We start from the raw sequence: 18,803 nt of genomic DNA on the forward strand, positions 1-18,803 counted from the left end.
GGCTAGAGCCGCTGGCTCCTGCTTTGAATCACTTGCAACTCAGGGCTAGCATGATATTTGGTGGGGTTTTTAGTAGAGGAAAGCAATTTAGATGTTACTGTAAGAACTTATGTGTATGTCAGAGCTCCAGTAAAAGAGACTCAGCAAAATGAGTATCATATGTCTCTCCCTGACACATACATCTCCCTCCTCTAGTCTTTCACTTTAAACAGTTAAATTTTAACTATCTTGGCTCAGGAATCAGGGCAATATAAAGTGTGGTAACTCTCGAGCATAAATGTTTTTTTGCAAGAGTTTCAGTTGTGCCCTAACACAAAGCTGCATTCGATAGGGACACAGTAGCATACCTCTTTGCCTTACAGCAGCTGCAGCCATCCAGTTTCCAGGTTGTTTGGATTAAAGTATTTACCTTTTTGTTTATATTTTTAAGGAGAGCTACAACTGGAGGAGAGAATGTTCAGTAGTTTCATAATGTGGTATTAAAACAGCTGTGGTGGGTTTCCATGCACTGCCCCTCCGAAGCTGTCTGCACCTCACCATTCAGGGTTAAAGCCTAGCTCAGGCAAAAAGTTGACTGGGCTACCCTGTCTCTTACAAGTCACCAGCTCTTTCCCTTTCCCCCTTCTAGTGAGGGGGAAGAGTAGGGGAGAGTGGCCTGGGGAAGGAGAGGCTTTACCAAAGTAGGAGAACTTCTTTCCCCTGCTTTTAAATAAATCTGTAAGTTAAAGCAGAGTTACAGTACAGAAAAGCAGCCCATTAAGTTTTACTTTGCTATGGAGTAGCATGACCAAAGCACCACGGTCCTGCTGTGCAGAGCTCATCGGTAAGGACTTCAGCTGTAGAAGCAAGCTAAATACCAACAGCAGAACAGTAGCTCAGCCTTTCAACAGTACAAGCCTGAACTTTTCACAGATGGAATATAGCAGTGGGTGGATGACGTACCATGTATCAGGCCAAGACGTGTGTCAGTTAAGTACCTTAATTCCCTTGGGGGTTTATTGCCTTATACCTGTCCACAATGCTACAAGCACATCAGTGGGAGGCACTTGCAGGAACTTGTCTCAAATGATTTATTAGAATTTTAGAAAACAGTATGAAATCTAACAAATAAATACTGAATAGAAAAGTAATACATATATAAAAAATATATATACATACACACACACACACAAGCCAAACCCTTTCAAGTATTTTACCTGAAGCCAGGCTTCTCTTTATGGCTACCCTCCACTAAGTTAAATAAGTGTTGAGTAAGGAGCCTGACAGTGGGTGTATGATTATGAGAAGTCTTGATTTATGACTAAATTAATACATTTTAAAAAACCAAAACCACAACAACTTACACAGAGCTGTCCATATGTCAGTCAGACCTGCACATGGCACATGCAGTACATACCTTCCTGTTGTAAACTGCTGAGGATACACACTCAGTACCTACCCTTGCCAGCCCTTGCTCGAACCTGTCCTAATTTACAGTGAAGAAGAAATCGGCTTTTGAAGTAACAAGCTTTCCTTTTGCAACTAAGTTGTAGAAGGAAAGGAAACTACCGAGCAATGAGCAAAACTAAGAGCAATGCTGCTAGATTTTTCTAATGTATATGGCAGCTGATAAAAATAATCTGTTGTCTGCTAGTTTCTAGATGGACTGTTGGAGAGTGATCATTTCTCGCCTCTTTGAGAAATGCCAAATGAATAAAATACTCTATGGGAAAATAGATCATATTCAACTTACAGTTTGAGCAGGGGCAGATAATTCCAGTGAGATGGGGATTTTAATGCAAGTGACAACCTGGTTCCATATTCTAAGAGATCCTAGTTTTTATTTGCCCAAGCACTTGATATTTCATCATGTGCTGAAAGACAGTGAGGAAATGTATTCCAGTCCACCTAGTGTCAACTGCAAACTCTCCCCCCTTTGGAAGTACACCTGTACTCTGTCAGGGTGCAGCATGTGTATAGCAGGGCCTAAGTAAACCAGACACTGACAAACAAAACAAACCCCAACCCTCAGGTACCCTATGTGGCTGTGAGGACAATATGTTTCAGCTCCTCATATTCCACTACTAAAATACTGTGATTTCAATTTCAGCCTCTTGTTGTACAGTTTCTCTTAATTCACAGCAAATCCTGTCCATTTTCTGAAAGGCTTGCCGTCCCTTTTCACCTAGGGAGAAAGAGAAAATATATCCCATGCTGAGGAAGAAAAAGCAGTTAGAAACACCCTGAGAAATGCGATACTCTAGAACTACTTCTGCTGTGACCTTGCTCGGAACTAACAAGAACTCTCAGTAGTGACAAACACATCTCTAAGGGAACGGTTTTCCAAAAACTGTTAGAAGCCACCATGGAAAAATCAGGCTGCCTGTAAACGTTTCCACATGAGTAACAATTTGGAGAGTCACAGTTGGAAAACTTGTTTTGTAACATGTGAATCTGAGTGTTTCTGTGCAGCAAGTCTGGAGATCCCCAGAACTAAGCACGAATTGAAGTGTTTTCAGGAAGAACAGAACAGGCCTAGGCTTGTTTTGCCTAGGCTTCTTTAAGAAGATGTACAAACACTGGACAGTAGCAAGTTGGGAACACTGCCATTTCATTAGCAGCTCAACTCCACTGTAGGTCTACTGAATACAGGTGAAGTAGCAGGTAACGAACCACTATAAAACCATTTTGTTTGTACTCTTTACCCCTCCAGTATTCAGGGTGGAACCATTTGAAGAATAGGAACATCAAAATGAGAAGTAACTAGTCAGTTTGTAGGTGGCTAGAAAAGATTACCAGGCCCGAAGAGTCTGTTGTTGTTCTGATATATATAAAAGGTCTTGAAATCAGCTTAGCTAATCTCAGAGCTAGGAGAGGCTTTATTGTGATCTGCCACGTTCAAATGTCCTTTTTACAAAATCTAGGAGGAGAAAATTGCTGATGCCAGTACTCCCATTAAGAAGCACTGCAGCAGCACTGCCAGCACTTTCAGTACTTATCTGCCACCTTTTTAAAAAGTTTCATGGTTCTTAAAGCACTTGAGCCTACAGTAATCTCCTTGGTCTGGTTCTACAAACTTTAATGGGAGCCTTTGGTGGTTATACATGGTGGGTATATCTTAATGGTATGAAACAGCTCTTCATGAAATATTTCCATTGTCCTAGATGTGCTCAGGCTGAACTTCAGGCCTGTTCTGGTTCTGCACTATTTCACATTACTTTTCAGAATCTGTATTTTAAAGTTGCACAAAAGACTTACCAAAGGATAGCGTTGTTTCCCTGGCTGCATTCCTAACTTCCTCTGTTTCAGATTGGCACAGGTGGGCAACCTGCTCAATACTCTCAACACCCTGTTTGAGAACAGAGACATTTGCAACAGTAGCTTTTCAGCAAGCATTCTGATGAACGTTTTTTGCAAGGTAAACACGTACATTCTAACTCCCATCTTTTCTCACATCCGAACTCTACTGTGACCTTTCTTTTCTCCTCCAACATACCAGCTTGCCGTTAATTTTTCTGAGCATGATCTCACCTCTGCTACTTTCTCTCCTGTTTTGGGGTATGAAGAAGTGTAAAAGTTCCAGGGTACAGGTCACTGCTGCAGTACCATTAAATTAGCATCAACCAGTCAGGACCTTCACTGACAGAGTTAACACAGGTTGTGCAAGGGCAACAGTTGCTTTGCAAACCTGACTTGGAGAGTAAGACTCTGATTTGTTGGGCCTATCTTGTGACTACATGTGTGTAGAAACTACTCACAATAATTCTTTGTGTGCAAACTAACTTATTACTTGTGGCTGCTGGAAAGCTTTAAATCTGTTCTGACAGTTTCTTACACTAGCAATGCAAATATTACTTTCATTTTCTGACTACAGTCAGCTATTGTTAAGAAGAAGATGAACTGATTTAACTTTAAATTTCTATAGTTTAAGCTTTAGAACTGACTCCATATATAGCTGACTGTTGCTCATTTTTCTACATGCTAGATGCCCCCCAGTCAGACAGTGTCTGTTGTCCTTCACCACTGACAATACTGTAGAAGTTAGAAAATGTCCTTTCTGCCGTTGTACTGTGCCTGTCAGATCAAATTGAGACACTCCAAGATGCCTGCAGCTCCCTCTGCCTGCTGCCTTTTGAATAATAGCATTAATAGTTTGGAACTTTGGCAGCCAAAGAATTCATTAATTCCAAATAGAAGGAAGCTGAAAAAGTAACTCTACCAGCTTAAAAAAAAAAAAAAAGATAGATAGAGTTTTGCATCTAGCAATTTTGGCCAGACACGCACAGCAGAAGTAGAGCTGTAAATACTTACTCGGAGGTTTTTAAGAGCCAAACATGCAGCTCGCTGAAGTCTTGCATCACAGTCAGCTAAAACATCAGTGTAAAAAAAGAGAGCCTGAATGAAAAAGAGAAAAAAAAAGAAAAGAAGAAAGGCTTTATAAACTTAAGCATAATCAAGCACTCAAATTCAGACTGACATAAGCACTGTTTTACTTGTCTGAAATTGAATAAAGGATATAGGCAAATCGCTTGAGCACTGGTGTAGTTTAGGTTCTAGTTAATAGTTTAATGAAGTGTGGAGAGGACAATAGTGCTATTCTAGGATAAAACAAGTTCCATGTATTTCAGTATCTATTTAGAAAAAACAGTAAGAATTGCAGTCTTCACCTTTTCCCTAAAATTCTTGTTTGCCGCTGCACGGGAGAGGCAGGATGTGGCTGCTTTGCTGACGCGGTGGTTGTCATCTAGCTGTAAAATCCCAAGTAGCTGTAAAGTCTGTGGTAGAGGTTGGAGTTTGTTCAGTTGCTTTCCTTTCAATTTTTTAAGACTCTTCAGGCGACCAGGGCATTGTAGCTCCTCAATTAGCATTACTGCAAGTGAAAGGGCTCAACTTCACTAGCTGACAAATGAAGACATAATCAAGAGAAGACAAACTCCTCTCTCATTCAGTCTTTTAGCCACAAGTAGTTATTCACATGGCTAACAAGCAAGCCAAGCATGGCAGGAAGCAAATCAGGACGACTGCCCCTTTGAGCATCCTGTCTTCTTTCCCCATCATTGTTTCATTTCCTCCTATGCCAAGACTATCTGACGAATGGAGCAGAGATTATTATTTCACAATGTTAGTTCACAGGGCACAGTGAAGCCCTGCTCCTTTTAGGACCTGGGTGCATTGAGTACAACATACAGTGCAAAAGAACTCCCACACCTTTGGGCATTACGACAAGCAGTCTAGTCCCACAATAAGGAAAACACGATCAAGCAAAATACTTTTAAACATCCCTGAAAGATCTTGCTGTACTGGTCAAAGAAAACCCTCTCTGTTTTAAAAAATAAAAAAAATCAGGCACTGGATTGACAGTTTCAATTTGAAGAATATATCAGGTCTTTTTCACTGCCTAGCAATGCACAAGTTCTTAGTCCCCCACCAGATGAGTCATCTGCGTCAAAATAAGACTAAAGATGCAGCCAATATCAGGAGTATTTTTAAAAGAATTCTTTTCCAATACAGACTAAGTTTTAAAGTACTTTCATATGTTGGACTAGGCTTCAGCAAGACACTGGCTACGTCGTGCTAGAAAATAAACATTAGTAACCTCTGAAATTTTATTGCTGTTATCTGTGTCTGATTACAGCTGCTATAGTCACACAAAGCTACAGACATTTGCTCAGTCCTTGAATCCAGCCGTAGATTGCTGCCAACTTTGTTTGTGCTTTAACTTCAGAATATCACAGAACCCACTTTTTAGGGCACTTAAGATAAATCCATCCTTCACACCTCTGTTTTGTTTCTAGCTGGTTAGATATGAGAGTCAAGCACGTCTTTCCTGTTCTAATTAAAATTACGTGGTCATAAGGGGAATTAAAATGGAAAGAAATTGTCAATGCAATGGTTGGGCTGTTTTCTGCTCTGAAAGCATATCTTGAGTAGTAGCCTGGAGAGCAACAGCCAGCTGCTGGGCTTGCGAGTTCAAGCAAAGGAGCCAAGCACTGCCATTACCTTCTTTAGCAAGTTTTCCCAAGTGTTTCTCCAGGCTGGTAATGTGGTGTTTTTCCAGGTAGCTATAAAATTGGAATAAAGTAACCAGTTCTGTTTGGAGGTGCAGAGAGGGGAGCAACCCGTCACAGGTGATGATCTGGTCTAGCAGCCTCTGCAATACTGAAAGTAACACAGAAAAGAATAAATGAGAAAATGAAAGGTCGGTTAGATGGAAGCTGTTTAAAACAGGTAAGTAAGAGTTTTAGTTTATTTTTAAAATGCACAAGGACAATTTTTAGACATGTAATAAAAAGAAACCAGAGTGGCCTGTGTTCAAGAAACAGACTGGTACCTGCTTCTAATTGACCGGGGTATTTTTCCTTCACTTTGAGCATCAATGTGTATTTTAGTGCATGACGGAATCTTTCTGCTGAAGCAAACAAGATGCTGCCAGGCTCTGCAAGATCACTCCAGATTTTCAGATAGTGCTTCTTCTTTTTAGTCTTTTGAATAACTGGGCAAAAAACATAATTTAAAAAAAAAATTCACATTTTAGAAAGTTAGCGAGCTCTAATGGATTTTGGATTTTACATGAGAAATTAGGCACCAGATGGCATATCTAGAGACATGTCAGCATAACTTGTGTTTGCGTTATACAGATGGCTTTGTTCAAAGCTGGAGATTTGCTGCCAGTATTTTAACATCTGCAAGCATTGATTTCACCAAGCTTGGGTTGAGCTCCTAAACTGTCATTATGAGACCTGAATGAGATGCCTAGCAGCTCTCCTGCCTCTCATTATTCATTTTATCCCAGCATCTGAGTCAAGTTTCAGAAGAACTTTCTGTGAGTTTAACTGTTTCCACTTCTACCAGCAGAGATGTGCCGTTTCCAAGAGATCCTGTCATACGTACCTTCACAAGCAGAGAACTCTGAACCTCAGTGCATAGGCTGAGGCAGGCTTTCTTTCATCAAATACTTCAGAAGAGCACTTGAAGCAATACGCTGTGGTTTCTCACTATCATTTAAACCCCATCATTTCTCACTCTTACCTATAGAGATGTTGAACTTGTGTTCTGCATTTGAGACTCTTACACTTTCCTCATCACATTGTGCCAAAGGCCCTTTGGAGCCTTGCTCTAGGGAACAGTTTATTCTCACATCCTTCAGAATAAAATCTGTCAGCACATGCTTCCAGCTGAAATTTGCATTCTTGCCACTATATTTACCAAGATGAGAACAAAAGCCTTCAAAGTCTCCCCTTGTGCCTTTATTATTTTGTCACATCCAACAGTCAATGGAAGAATTTAGTAAGGGGAAAGCCTGCGATGGGAAAAATTGCACACCAAACTTTTCTCGCAAATGTGTACAGAAGTTGGGCTGTTTGCTTACGAAGTAAAAGCACAGATATAAAATAGGATTTTATTAAGGCTCTTCTGCTGTTCTTTGACTGCAAACTCCATCATCTATAGCATCCCTGTTTCTAAGACATACTGTTTCTTTAAGCCAAACTTCTTCAAATCTTTTCCTTCCTTGCAGGAGAAAGAAACAAACAAATGATGAGCCCTGTTTTTTCTAAGAATCTAGATACAAGAGCTGTTTTACTTATGTGAGTGTTTGTTAAGGAATTTAGAATGAAACCCTGATGTGTCTGGGGAAGCTCAAGCAGAGTTACCTCTACCTCTCACATCTCTGGCATGCCTTGGAATCATGCAGTTACTCACTTTCTTCAACAGACATATCCAAGACATCCCCCAGGACTCGCGTCTGCTCTGATACTTCTTCCAAAATGCTCTCCTGGACAACCTGGGCTACGTTTGGTGACCTCAGTTTCTGAAATGCAACATGCTTATCTCAGTAGCTGAAACAAAGGCAGTATCAAGCTCAAGGTGAATGAGGATTTGTTTCTTAGAATCAAACTTCTGAAATCTGTAGAGAGCAGCTGGTGTTTTCTCAAAGGCCTCTCTTCCCATCACAGCATGGACAGGTCACTTCTGAGCGCAAAGCTGCTCAGCAGAACAGGATGAGTAAATCACATTATGCTGGAACAGGCTGTCCGGCATTTGACATTCTTCTCTGCCCCTGCCCATTGACAACTGTGTAGCAGAACAATACTAATAGTTACACTGTCCTCTGCTGCCCGTCCTCATCAGAGGTAGTACTTTGAGGGTGGTAATGTGCTTGAGCACTATAACTGAAATTAGTTGAGGAATGAGGTCTCAAGGGGAGATAAGAGTCCGTTCTTGCCCTACATGCTAGCAGTTTCTTTCCAGTAGTAGCAGTTTTTCATTCATTAAAAAAATTGACCACCTGTTATTGATACACAATTCAACCCAAATCTGTCCTACTACATTAGGAGCCTGCTTTGGGCACAAAGGTATTACCTTAGAGCTTCAACAAAACCCAGAGGCTGAAAAAAAGCAGCAGCATTTTGTATGACATGTTCTGTGCATACACATGTATACACTGCATTTTTTGGACTCAATTTCTATTCTGAATCTTTCTGCTTTTATAAAAGAACCAGCTACATATTCACTTTTGTCCATAATCAGAATCAACAATTACAACCAGTGCCCTGGAAACCCATAGGCTATTCCTTACCTGCAAAAGACCTTTGCACAGCTTCAGATGAGTTATCAAAAGTGTGTCTAAGTTGTCATCACCAGTAGTTACATCTCTTGTTTCTGTTCTCGTGTCACAGCTGAGGGACTGAAGCGTGTTGTCATTGTATGTGCTGTTGAGATGAGGGGGGAGAAAAAAAAAAGTTAACACACTCATCACCAAATGAATATGAAGATGTGCAGTCTCAATAGTTGCCTTCAAGCAAGTTGCAGAAGTACAAACCAGGTGGCATTTAACAGATAACAGCATTTTTTATTGCATTTATAACACTTCTTAAAAACATGAGGACTTTATTTCTAAAACTCATTCCAGGACAGTAATACCAGATCAGTTGATCCCACAAAATCCCATTTTGGAGAATCAATACTAGTAAAAGATGCTTTCAGATGATGTGAATTGAGTTGCTGGCTCATTTGCAGTGGGTGAACTGCAAAAGCAGCACATATAACAGACAAATCCCTTGGTGTTCTCCCAACTCGATGATACTAGGAGTGTAGCAAGTCTCCCAGGATCAGGCTCGTAGCTCTAGAAACGTAAGTTTCAGTGCTTCGCAACTTGCAAAATGCAAAACTGAATTCAAAAGAAAGAATAGGTAGAAGAGCTCTGCGAGTTACTCGTAGCTCTCTCCCTTGCTAGCACAGAACTGTTCAGCATCATCCTGATAAGCCTGTTTCCTGCAGTCTGTCTCTAGCACTCCTACATGGTAGGCCTTCCATCATATCGTGCGGGTATCATTCTACAATGTTTTCCATAAGTTCAGTTTAAGTTTCCTGCCATTTCAATCTGGTAGGTATTCTGAATTACGAATCTCCAACTATTCAAAAGAGATTGGTTTCTATCCTGGATGGTCATACCAATAGCAGCTCTGCACAATCGTTACTTAGCCAAGTATAGTGTATCAGTAAGTGTTCCTGGGATCAGCCCTCCTTACCCCTTTCCCTTGTCCCGTATAATGAAGGGCTGCAGATACATACCTGACACTGGCTGTTCTTATGCTTCCAAATAATGAAAGCTCATCAGCACTACAGTCAGCATTTAAAAAGTCAAAGCTTTCCAGTACTGTCTCCACCATTAAACTTTCCATAGATGAATGTTTGTGATGAAGTGTCTTTAGCTGTTGATGGAATGGAAGGAAAAATATTGTTATTTGTATTTATCAATCCATTTTCCATGAGTTCTTTGCTGTTTTTCAAATCACTCTTAATAACAAATCAATTTGCTTTTCTGATTTCATTCTTAACACATCAGGAAAGTTAGCTCTTGGTACAGCACTCTGATTCCCAAAATAATATTGCTAATTAAATTCAAAATATGCTTCAATATTTTAATCTGTCTGTATTCCTCTTTGGATTTCCATGCCTGTTAAGGTTGGAATGAAAGCTGGTTTTCTCAGCATCTTCTGCCATTAGTGCAATTTTCACTTATTCCCTGTTTCAGATCTAGAAGTAGCAATCTTAGAGGTCTGTTGCATTCCAGCACAGTATCCAAGAACTTCAATATCAGTCGTGGATTTCACGGGGCCACTAACTTTCTCCCCCTTGGCAAGCCTGCTTTGAGAGCATTCGGTTTGTTTTTTTTAATTTCTATTTTTAAAGTGGTCGCACTGGAATAGGAAGTCAGTGCAGTTTTGTTAACGTCATTTATTGTTCCAGACCTTAGATGAAGTCTTACAGTATTTTATCTCCCAAGTCTGCACACTGACCCCATGTACTACAACGTGACCAAATTTGCAAAATAACCCACTGCTTGCAGAAAGTTCTTCTCCAGGACCTTTCCTCTAAATAAAGAAATGACAGAGTGAACTGCCTGCAAAAGCTAGGTGATCCTGGAGAAACATTACGTTTGATGAACTGATGCAGTCATCTCAAAGTATACTAAATCTGAAAAACATCAAAAAAAATTAGAAGCAAACCAAAATGCAGAAGCTCTGACATACAGTTCAGATTCTGCTTAGCCCAGACTAGTTTCCACTTTGACTGCATGCAGTTTCATAATTTCTTTGTCCAGATTATCAATCTGTGCACAGCATTTGACGGCTGTCTCTGAGAGATGCTGTGCAACGTAGTGCTCCTGTGTAGTCAGCTGTCAAGGCTGCCTTTTCTGAGTAGTGCCTGACCTCTGGTGGCCAAACTTACTGTTTGGGAACATGCCATCGATACATCATTAAATCGATCCACCACAGGGTCATGAAACTTCTACAGTTTTAGGAGTAACAGTGGAAGCTACACCATCTACCAGGAGTAAAACACTACCATACCTTTAGTTTATCCCTCAGAGATGAAACCTGGTATTCCAATTTTTCCAGCTGGGCTTGCCCCACATCATGTACTTTCAGCAAATTTAACACTTCTTGGAGAGTCTTATCAATTGACTTTGTACGTCCATCTAGTTTTAGGGCGTTTGCAGCATTCAAGCTTTTCTGGCTAATGTCTTCTTGCTCTGTCAGAGAGTGATTTCTGGTCTGGTTGAAAGAGTCTCTACTACCTTTGTGACGATTCAGAAAACTAGATGGGTTATTTGGAAATCCATCCACACAGGGAGTCTTCTTCAGGATATCTAGAGTTGTGTGATTTGGAAGAGGATGCTGTCGCTCTTCTGCACAAGTCTCTTGACTAATCACCAATGGCAACGTCCTATGGTCTAGAGCTGGAGTTGTATTTCTGGATTCTGTCCCCTTCTGATCCTCAGAGCTGAATGAGTCTGCCTCGCCTGTCTCTGCAGGATTGTGAGGCTTGCTCCTCCCATGTACATCAAAATCACAGGCAGCCAAGTAGCTCAATATGCTGGGAGGCTGAGCTTCATCACTTACATCCCCTTGGTTCTGCCTTTGTTGCAAAACAGACTGCAGCAAATAGATTCATAAGTGAGCACATATACAACTGAAAAGCATGAGATACCGCCTAAGATAGAGAACTATGGTTTCCTGTTCTTGGAAACATATGCACCCAAACTGATCAAAACCACAGGGCTCTTCTGCACAAGGGAGCCAGGCCAGCATAGACTGGACAAAAGAAGCTATTGAAACGAGGTACTAAGAGCCTACTGGATGAACTAAGTGGAGCAGCAGTAACTGTGCTTTAGATCTTTCAGATGAAAATTACCAAGACAGCTAAAAAATGATTTCTGGAAAAAGAACCTTGCCAAGCAACTTTCGTGTCACATCAGCTCAGGACAGGATGTGAATGTACTGGTTAGAGGAAATGTTCATTTTGAAGAGTCCAGGGTATTTGTACAGGGTATGTTTACCCTGTACAAATAAATAATAAACCTTTCTGAAGACAACTGCATATTCTGCTGCCTTGGTGAGGCAATGCCAAACCTGACTTAGACATGATGTTAGGGAAACATATATACGATGTTAGTATTTGAGATGTATGGCAGATTTAACAGGATCATTTAAAACAACCATTAAAATAAAGCCCTCTGGAATGCATGAGAAAGAGGACAGGGTTTTCTATTCCTCTGGGCTACACTTGGCAAAAAGTGGGGTTGAGGAAGAGGAAGGCTTGTTTCACATAGCACCTCCAAGATGCCATTCTGCTCCACGGCTACTGAGACAGACTGGTTCCTAGTTTGATTCTTGCCATAGACTACTAGAGCAGATGCCCACACCCATACCATTCTGGCTGCCAAGAGGTATATTTGGCAGGGTTGGTTTTTTTTTTTCCCTTTTACAAAATCTAAAATGGAACTCAAAAGAATAGGGGTTCGAAGAAAAATATAATGTAGCTCCAAAATAAACTGCAAAGGCCCTGGAGTGCTACATTTTCACATTTCTGAGTGTGTTCTTCAATAGCCTAATCTAATCCAAAAATCAAGTCCTGGGTCTGTGCTTTGCATTTTGCTTTCCTCAGCATACTCACCAGGTAGTATTTCTCTCTGAAGCTGGGAGTATTTGGTGGGGTCCAGTTGTATAACGAGCTCTTCCTGCTACCCACAGAAAACTTGGCAGTGGTTCCAGGTGACAAAAACAGGTTCTCTGTGTCAAAGGGGCTGTAGCAGAAGACACAAAGGCCTAAGTGTCAGTAATACCAGAAAGCACAGAAATGTATAGCAGCAGGAACAGCTGCTGGGATTTGAACTGTGACATTTAGTAAACAACACAGGGAACAAAAGGAAAGAGAGACTGCCTCTCTGACGAATATCTTTGATTGCACCAGCAGAGAAAGAGGTAAGCAAAAAGGTTGTGTATTTTACACAGAATTCTCAAAACCCTTTAGACAGAGCCCTGTGCCACAGTCTTTGGAAGAAGAGTCCAACAAGCCAAAAGTCTGAAGTGCTCTCTGTCCTTCCGCAGTGTCCTACAGACACCAGTGCTGGCGAGTACATATAGGCTGCTTGCTGACAGCCACTGGACAGAGAGCGAGACGTACACCATACCAGATAGGAAGGAAATATAACACATGTAATAAAGGAAAACTGTCATTAGTTTCCCTCATGCAGAGCATGCACCACCTGGAAAAGCCACTAAAAAACCCCTTCATTATCCTTCAAATATTAATAAACAACTCCTTTGGCTGGCAGAGAAAGCTTGTGCAGTGGCATACAGCAAGTTATGTGGTTCATACAGTCATGGATGAGTCCAGTTATAGCCCCAGAGGATCCTGGCTATGGTCTACAAGAGTTTGACAAGTCCTGCTCTAAAGACTTCCCAATTACCTACTACATCACAGCCATTAATTTCCCAACTCCTTTGCAAAGCAGTCTAAGGAAACTTGGATGAACTGTCTCCCAAAATGCAACTCAGCTAATCAGGAGAGGGAAAACATATTTAAAGTTAAGTAAAGCACGTTTGTTTTTTCTACATGTTTCTTTTGTTCCCTACTGATATGCCTTGGGGTACCAAAAGAAGGTTTGTTTTTCCACTTACATGCTGGCATTTTGAAAAAAATGAATTGTTTATAACAAATCTGTAATCTCAGAGATATGAATATAATGACCAAACAGTAGAATAAAGTCAGCTGCATTTAGCTGTACAATATAGAACCACTAGAATTCTGAAAAGATCCAAATGATAACGAGGACTAACCAATTACAGGGAAATGAACTTCTCCTCTCTAGCAAAAATTGAAAAGCAGAGCTCCAATTCTCTCCAGCTTCTCATGTTGCACAGGGACAATTCTCCACAGCATCCTGCAGTGCAACACACCACTGTCTTCCTCAGCATGGAGGTAACGCTCTGTGAGCTCGCCTAATACAGGTTAATTGGCTAAATTAACCAGTGTCACCCAGCTGGGCTTCATCAAACAGGCCAGTTCCATGGAGTCACATTAACAACCATCTGCATTGTCTCACTATGCAGAAAATAAATCGGGTTTCTGACAGTAAGAGCCTTTTAGCTAAAGCCTGCGATGTTTACTGATGGGAGTAAATTACTCCCATCCATGGAATTTCTTAAGAAGAGTCACAGGGATCCATTCCTCAGATTTTTCATGTTTAGCTTTTAATATAGCAATACCTTAATGCAAAATGACACTTTGGAGGAAAGGGACAGGAAAACCAAGCTAAATCTGCTTTGCCCCTTTGACAATTACTAAAACCCTCTAGCAAAACACAGCTATTCAGCTGCCCTCCCAACAAGCACATGTTCCCTGTTACTGCAAGATAACCAGTTGAGAGCGCAAAGCAAAGGGTGAAGGAAAGAACGAAGTCTGCTCTAAAGCATCTATTATCTCTTGGTTATAAGGTCTTCGGGCACGTTCCATCGTCTTGTTCCACATTTGTACAGCAAACAGATCATACTGGGACGGATCTGCAAATCCATCTCTCCCAGCAGCTTGACATTGACAGAAGCCAGTAGGGGATATCCAGGGGAAAAGCACAGGAAATAAGTCAAATATAGTAGGCTTTCCTCAGACACATACTCAAATTTGAGGCAATCCGTAGCTTATATCTGTCATACACCAGACTTCGCAACCAGACTATTGCCTTCAGTTGTCACACGCTTTTCCTTAGTTTATCTAGTCACTTCCTGAAATCATTGACACAAAATCTCTACGTAGGTCAAAAGTATGCAGAAATTTAATTATTTAACTTTAAATTGTGGAACAAGTACTTTGACATGAGGGGATCTCTGTGGCTGTACTGAGAGAAGTGGTGGCTAATAATTTCCTTTCCACATTCCCCACAGTGAGCATCTATTATATGCCTATACAGTATTATCCATCAACACCTTTTCAAGACTGAAAAATTCCATTAAGAAAATGAAAGTGGCCCCACATGCCTGATCATCTTTGATGTCCCCATACTATTTCTATATTGCCAAACATGTTGGCCTTTGGTTATGACTAATTACAATATTGGCATTAAATGCACGACATTACAACGCCATCATTGTTAAGGCCAATGTAAATGCAGCACATAACTCTCCTTTAGCTTGCCTTAGCACTGTTGCAGGACTTCAGTGTTCAGGACCAAAACTCTCATGCCCAACCTGACCTTGAAGGGGTTTACAATTAATCAGAGCTCATGTTTCCTAGATTGAGCCTCCCACAACATCAGAAGCTTTGCATCCGCACACATTGAGGTACCTCAGCCTTGCCAGCACTGCACATGGATTCCCAGTGAGATATTATTTTGTCATAACCACCAAACCTGTGGAGGGATGAAATACTTGAGATTTCTATCATTTCCCTCACCCTGCTGCATTTCTCTGTTGGGTGTGTAAGGAGGACACTTCCTGGTTTATGTTCTCAGAGGAACATAAGTAATCAGGCAGAGCATATAAGAGCTGAATTCAATTCCGTCTTCAGCCCCAGAGGATCTGCATTCCTTTCTCCCACTGCCAAGACTGTGCCCTAATCACTCCCCTTCTGTCCAGTCGCTCCTTGTATTAAATACCACTGGGCCAGAAGGGCTCTTGGTGGACAGACCTGTCTGAATCCCACTACTAAGCCTGTGAATCCAGACTTGCATTAATAAAAAAAACCCCACCAATTCCGGTCAACTGGATTGGACTCGCTGTTAATCATGAAATTTCTTTTTTTTCTCCTGTGGAACACAGGTGAAAATGCCCATGCAATTTTAACAGTGTGATGGTTGTTAGGTTTTTCCTACCCATTAAAGCATAACAAGCACCAGTTTCAAGGTTAGTACAGCTTATAGCACAACTGAGCTATGAAACACCACTTCCATCAAAAGCAGAGATGCATTGATGGACTACTGCCTAAAGATACCTGCATGAGTAACTGCCTATTCAGGAAGTTTTCGTCTATAAGAGCAAGACTGTCAGTAGGTATGTATCCAAGAAAACAGACTTTCCTTTTTTATTCTCCCTTAAGGTTTTTTTTCCTCCCACTCCACAAACCCTTGTGAGCCAGGCTAGCACATGCTCAAAGCAGGCAAAAGTCACAAGAGTGGTTCTGGCTGGATGGCACCCTTAGATCCCAGTACGGGGTGCTAACTGAAGTTCTGAAAAGAGAATACAGGCTCTCTCTTTGTCCTTCATGTGAGACACAGAATTCAGACTGCTGTTTAGGTTGGCAAAAAACCTGAAGTTTTCTGCCAAACTGGCCAACAAAGCCATTCTGCAACAAACCCAAGCTCATTCACGCTCCTTATGGCATAATCTATAAAGGAGTTGAAGGAACTTTTGTTAGAGGCCAGAAGACTAGTGGCCTATTTAAAGAAAATATACATTTAGAAGTGGAAGAGTGATCTACATTTGGATTTCTCACAAAGCAGGTCTAGATTGAAAGCTTGCCTCTCAGGGAAGTTTGGGCAAATCAGCTGGATTTGTTTAGTTATTCTTAAATCACAGAAAAAAGCAGCTGTTATTTTGAATGCTCTATCTTTGAAAATAAAAACACCCTGAGTTATCACCACACAACTTCTCTTTTCTGTAAACAACTTCAGCAAACAGGCTGTCAAAGAGGAGGAGCCTGCCAGTTCTGTGCAGAAGTGCTCTGGAGAATCCACTTGGTAGGATACCAACGCATTTCACAAAACTTAAACACAACAGAGACACGCAGCCAGAGTTTTCTCATACACTGAAAAATTCCAAGTGGGGATTAACTCCCAAAGAAAATGCGTCACCACCACCCAGCTCAGTGGTTGCCAACTCTAAAAGCTGGGTGATGGCTGTCCCAAATGCCATAGAAGTGCTCATCTTGCCAATCAAAAGCTGCACTCTGAGCTGTGAGCTACTGCAACAATCAAGGGTCAACATAATTTGAATTGTATTTTTCTAGAAAATGTAGTCAGAAATATCAGTTGCTTTGGAGATTTAGGCTATTATCTTAGAAACTATGTAATATCCCAGAATAGGAAGGGGTTTTCCTCATACAGTCCTTTTGGAAGAACAACTTATGTACATAATTATTTATGCAAGTTATTGACAGCAAGGAAAGGCAAGCAAGTAGATCCAGCAAAAGTAAATTAAGTGAATCTATCCGTTAGCTGCCATTTGTGTGGGTTAACAAGAAGAGAGTAGAAGTGATTTCTTCCAGACTCCACTACGAATGTGCCATCTCTTGGCACAGCACTTCCCATATTAGGAAAAAAAACCAGATTTTATACCAGTTCAATAAAGTATGTCTCCTTCACTGCACAAGTGAAGCTTAAGATGTTAGGCTTGAAGTCAGGGAAAAAGGGACTTCCCTTATAAGAAAAATGTCTCTGCAAGCAGAGGGTTCTGTCTGCAACCCTTTCTGCTCTGAAACTGCGTATAGAGCTTTTGATCATTTTACATCCAGATTACACCCAAAGCAAGTTTTGGTGTTGTGTGTTTGTTGCAGGGTGAGAGATGACAAATAAAGGCATCAGACTTTGCTGGGGATGTATGAGAGCCCATGTATCCTCCTATGCCCCTCTTCTTCCTTCCCCAATACATGCAAATGTCAAAACAACAGAATATTTTAATTGGCCGTCGTGTAAAAGGGCTATCATTTTAAAGGAGTGTCATTCACTCCACACAGTTTTCAATAACTCTACCATGAATGTGTCTGCTTTCAGATTCAAATGGGAATACATACGTAACTTGGCATGAGCAAGAGGAAGTTTCATAGGGTATATAATGCAAGATCACAGCAGGCTGCTGGAATGAGGCTTTGTTACCCAACTAATCAGTGGGTCAGCTTCTAAAATAAGAAGCAGAGGCCTCAAAAGTCTCAGAGCAGCTGCAGCACCTCCCCAAAACAAAACATATACTGATGCCCATTGTTAGATCTCAGGAGGAAAAAGTGTCATAAACAACAGGTGCAGGCAAAACTCTGCTGTGTGAGTTTATTTCTTACCAACTTAGACCAATGTGTGTGTTTGAAAATAATTTTCAGATGCGTTGCCAAGACTCATTTTTCAGCCCAATTGCACGTACAAGTCAACAGTAAATTTCAAGAACCACAGCATACACAAAAGATTCAGAAAATAGTATGTTGATCATAGAATAGTTTGGGTTGGGAGGGACCTTTAAAGATCATCTAGTCCAGTCCCCCTGCAATGAGCAGGGACATCTTCCACTAGATCAGGTTGCTCAGAGCCCCGTACAACCTGACCTTGAATGTTTCCAGGGATGGGGCATCGACCACCTCTCTGAGCAACCTGGGCCAGTGTTTCACTATCCTCACTGTAAAAAATTTCTTCCTTATATCTAGTCTAAATCTACCCTCTTTTAGTTTAAAACCATTACCCCTTGATCAATAAAGCTTTTCTTTCCCCAACCCCAGAAATGCAACCTGAAAACTGTTTATCAACACTTGAACAGGAATTGCAACAGAAAACCTTTCTGGCATTTCTTCTGTTGGTGGGTTAAAAGACTGTGATAAGGTTTAAGTCAAATTATGCTTCCAAAGGTAATTAAAAGTAGAAACAGGGTATTAAGACCTGAAAAATCAAGTCTGATTGTAAAATACATTTGGTTACTTTACCCTAAGGGGAAGGAAACATTTCTCTTACTGACAGATCTGTTTAACTTTTGGGCACATTTGGCAGACCACACATGCAACATGTACGAGCTTTTTTATTTTTGGGTAATTTTTAAGAAAAAAAGAAACCAGCATGGCCAGAGACAAGAGTTGTATAAGGCTGAGTCACAGGTGAGCGTGGCCTGCAAGGCATAGCCCCCGGCCCTTCCTGATCTAAATATTGTTCAGTTTCTGCTTTTCCTAGATCCACAAGTCATCACAAAGTGGCCTTTCAAGAAGGTCCTTACCATGGAGGTGTGTTCAAATACGTCTTTGCCATGTTGAGTTGGGAAGAACTGAGGACTGCAGTAAGCCATATGCAAAAA

At 41.0% G+C, this 18,803-nt stretch overlaps 1 protein-coding gene across 7 annotated transcripts in view; it reads right to left on the reverse strand.

Annotated features, from left to right (window-relative positions):
- Positions 1–1,056: 1,056 nt before the first annotated feature.
- RIPOR3 (RIPOR family member 3) overlaps positions 1,057–18,803 on the reverse strand; it is a 55,965-nt gene continuing 38,218 nt past the window's right edge. For all 7 annotated transcript variants that reach the window (XM_075516865.1, XM_075516860.1, XM_075516861.1 and 4 more), the window contains 11 exons: positions 12,442–12,571; positions 10,836–11,420; positions 9,553–9,692; positions 8,558–8,690; positions 7,681–7,789; positions 6,311–6,472; positions 5,980–6,138; positions 4,647–4,849; positions 4,291–4,374; positions 3,238–3,328; positions 1,057–2,164 (listed from right to left, as the gene is read on the reverse strand). In XM_075516865.1, the coding sequence (XP_075372980.1) occupies positions 2,064–2,164; positions 3,238–3,328; positions 4,291–4,374; positions 4,647–4,849; positions 5,980–6,138; positions 6,311–6,472; positions 7,681–7,789; positions 8,558–8,690; positions 9,553–9,692; positions 10,836–11,420; positions 12,442–12,571 (1,897 nt within the window). In that variant the 3' untranslated portion in view covers positions 1,057–2,063. The remainder of the gene's footprint in view (positions 2,165–3,237; positions 3,329–4,290; positions 4,375–4,646; positions 4,850–5,979; positions 6,139–6,310; positions 6,473–7,680; positions 7,790–8,557; positions 8,691–9,552; positions 9,693–10,835; positions 11,421–12,441; positions 12,572–18,803) is intronic.

This window comes from Mycteria americana, chromosome 14, assembly GCF_035582795.1.
Source record: "Mycteria americana isolate JAX WOST 10 ecotype Jacksonville Zoo and Gardens chromosome 14, USCA_MyAme_1.0, whole genome shotgun sequence".
NCBI classification, from domain to species: domain Eukaryota; kingdom Metazoa; phylum Chordata; class Aves; order Ciconiiformes; family Ciconiidae; genus Mycteria; species Mycteria americana.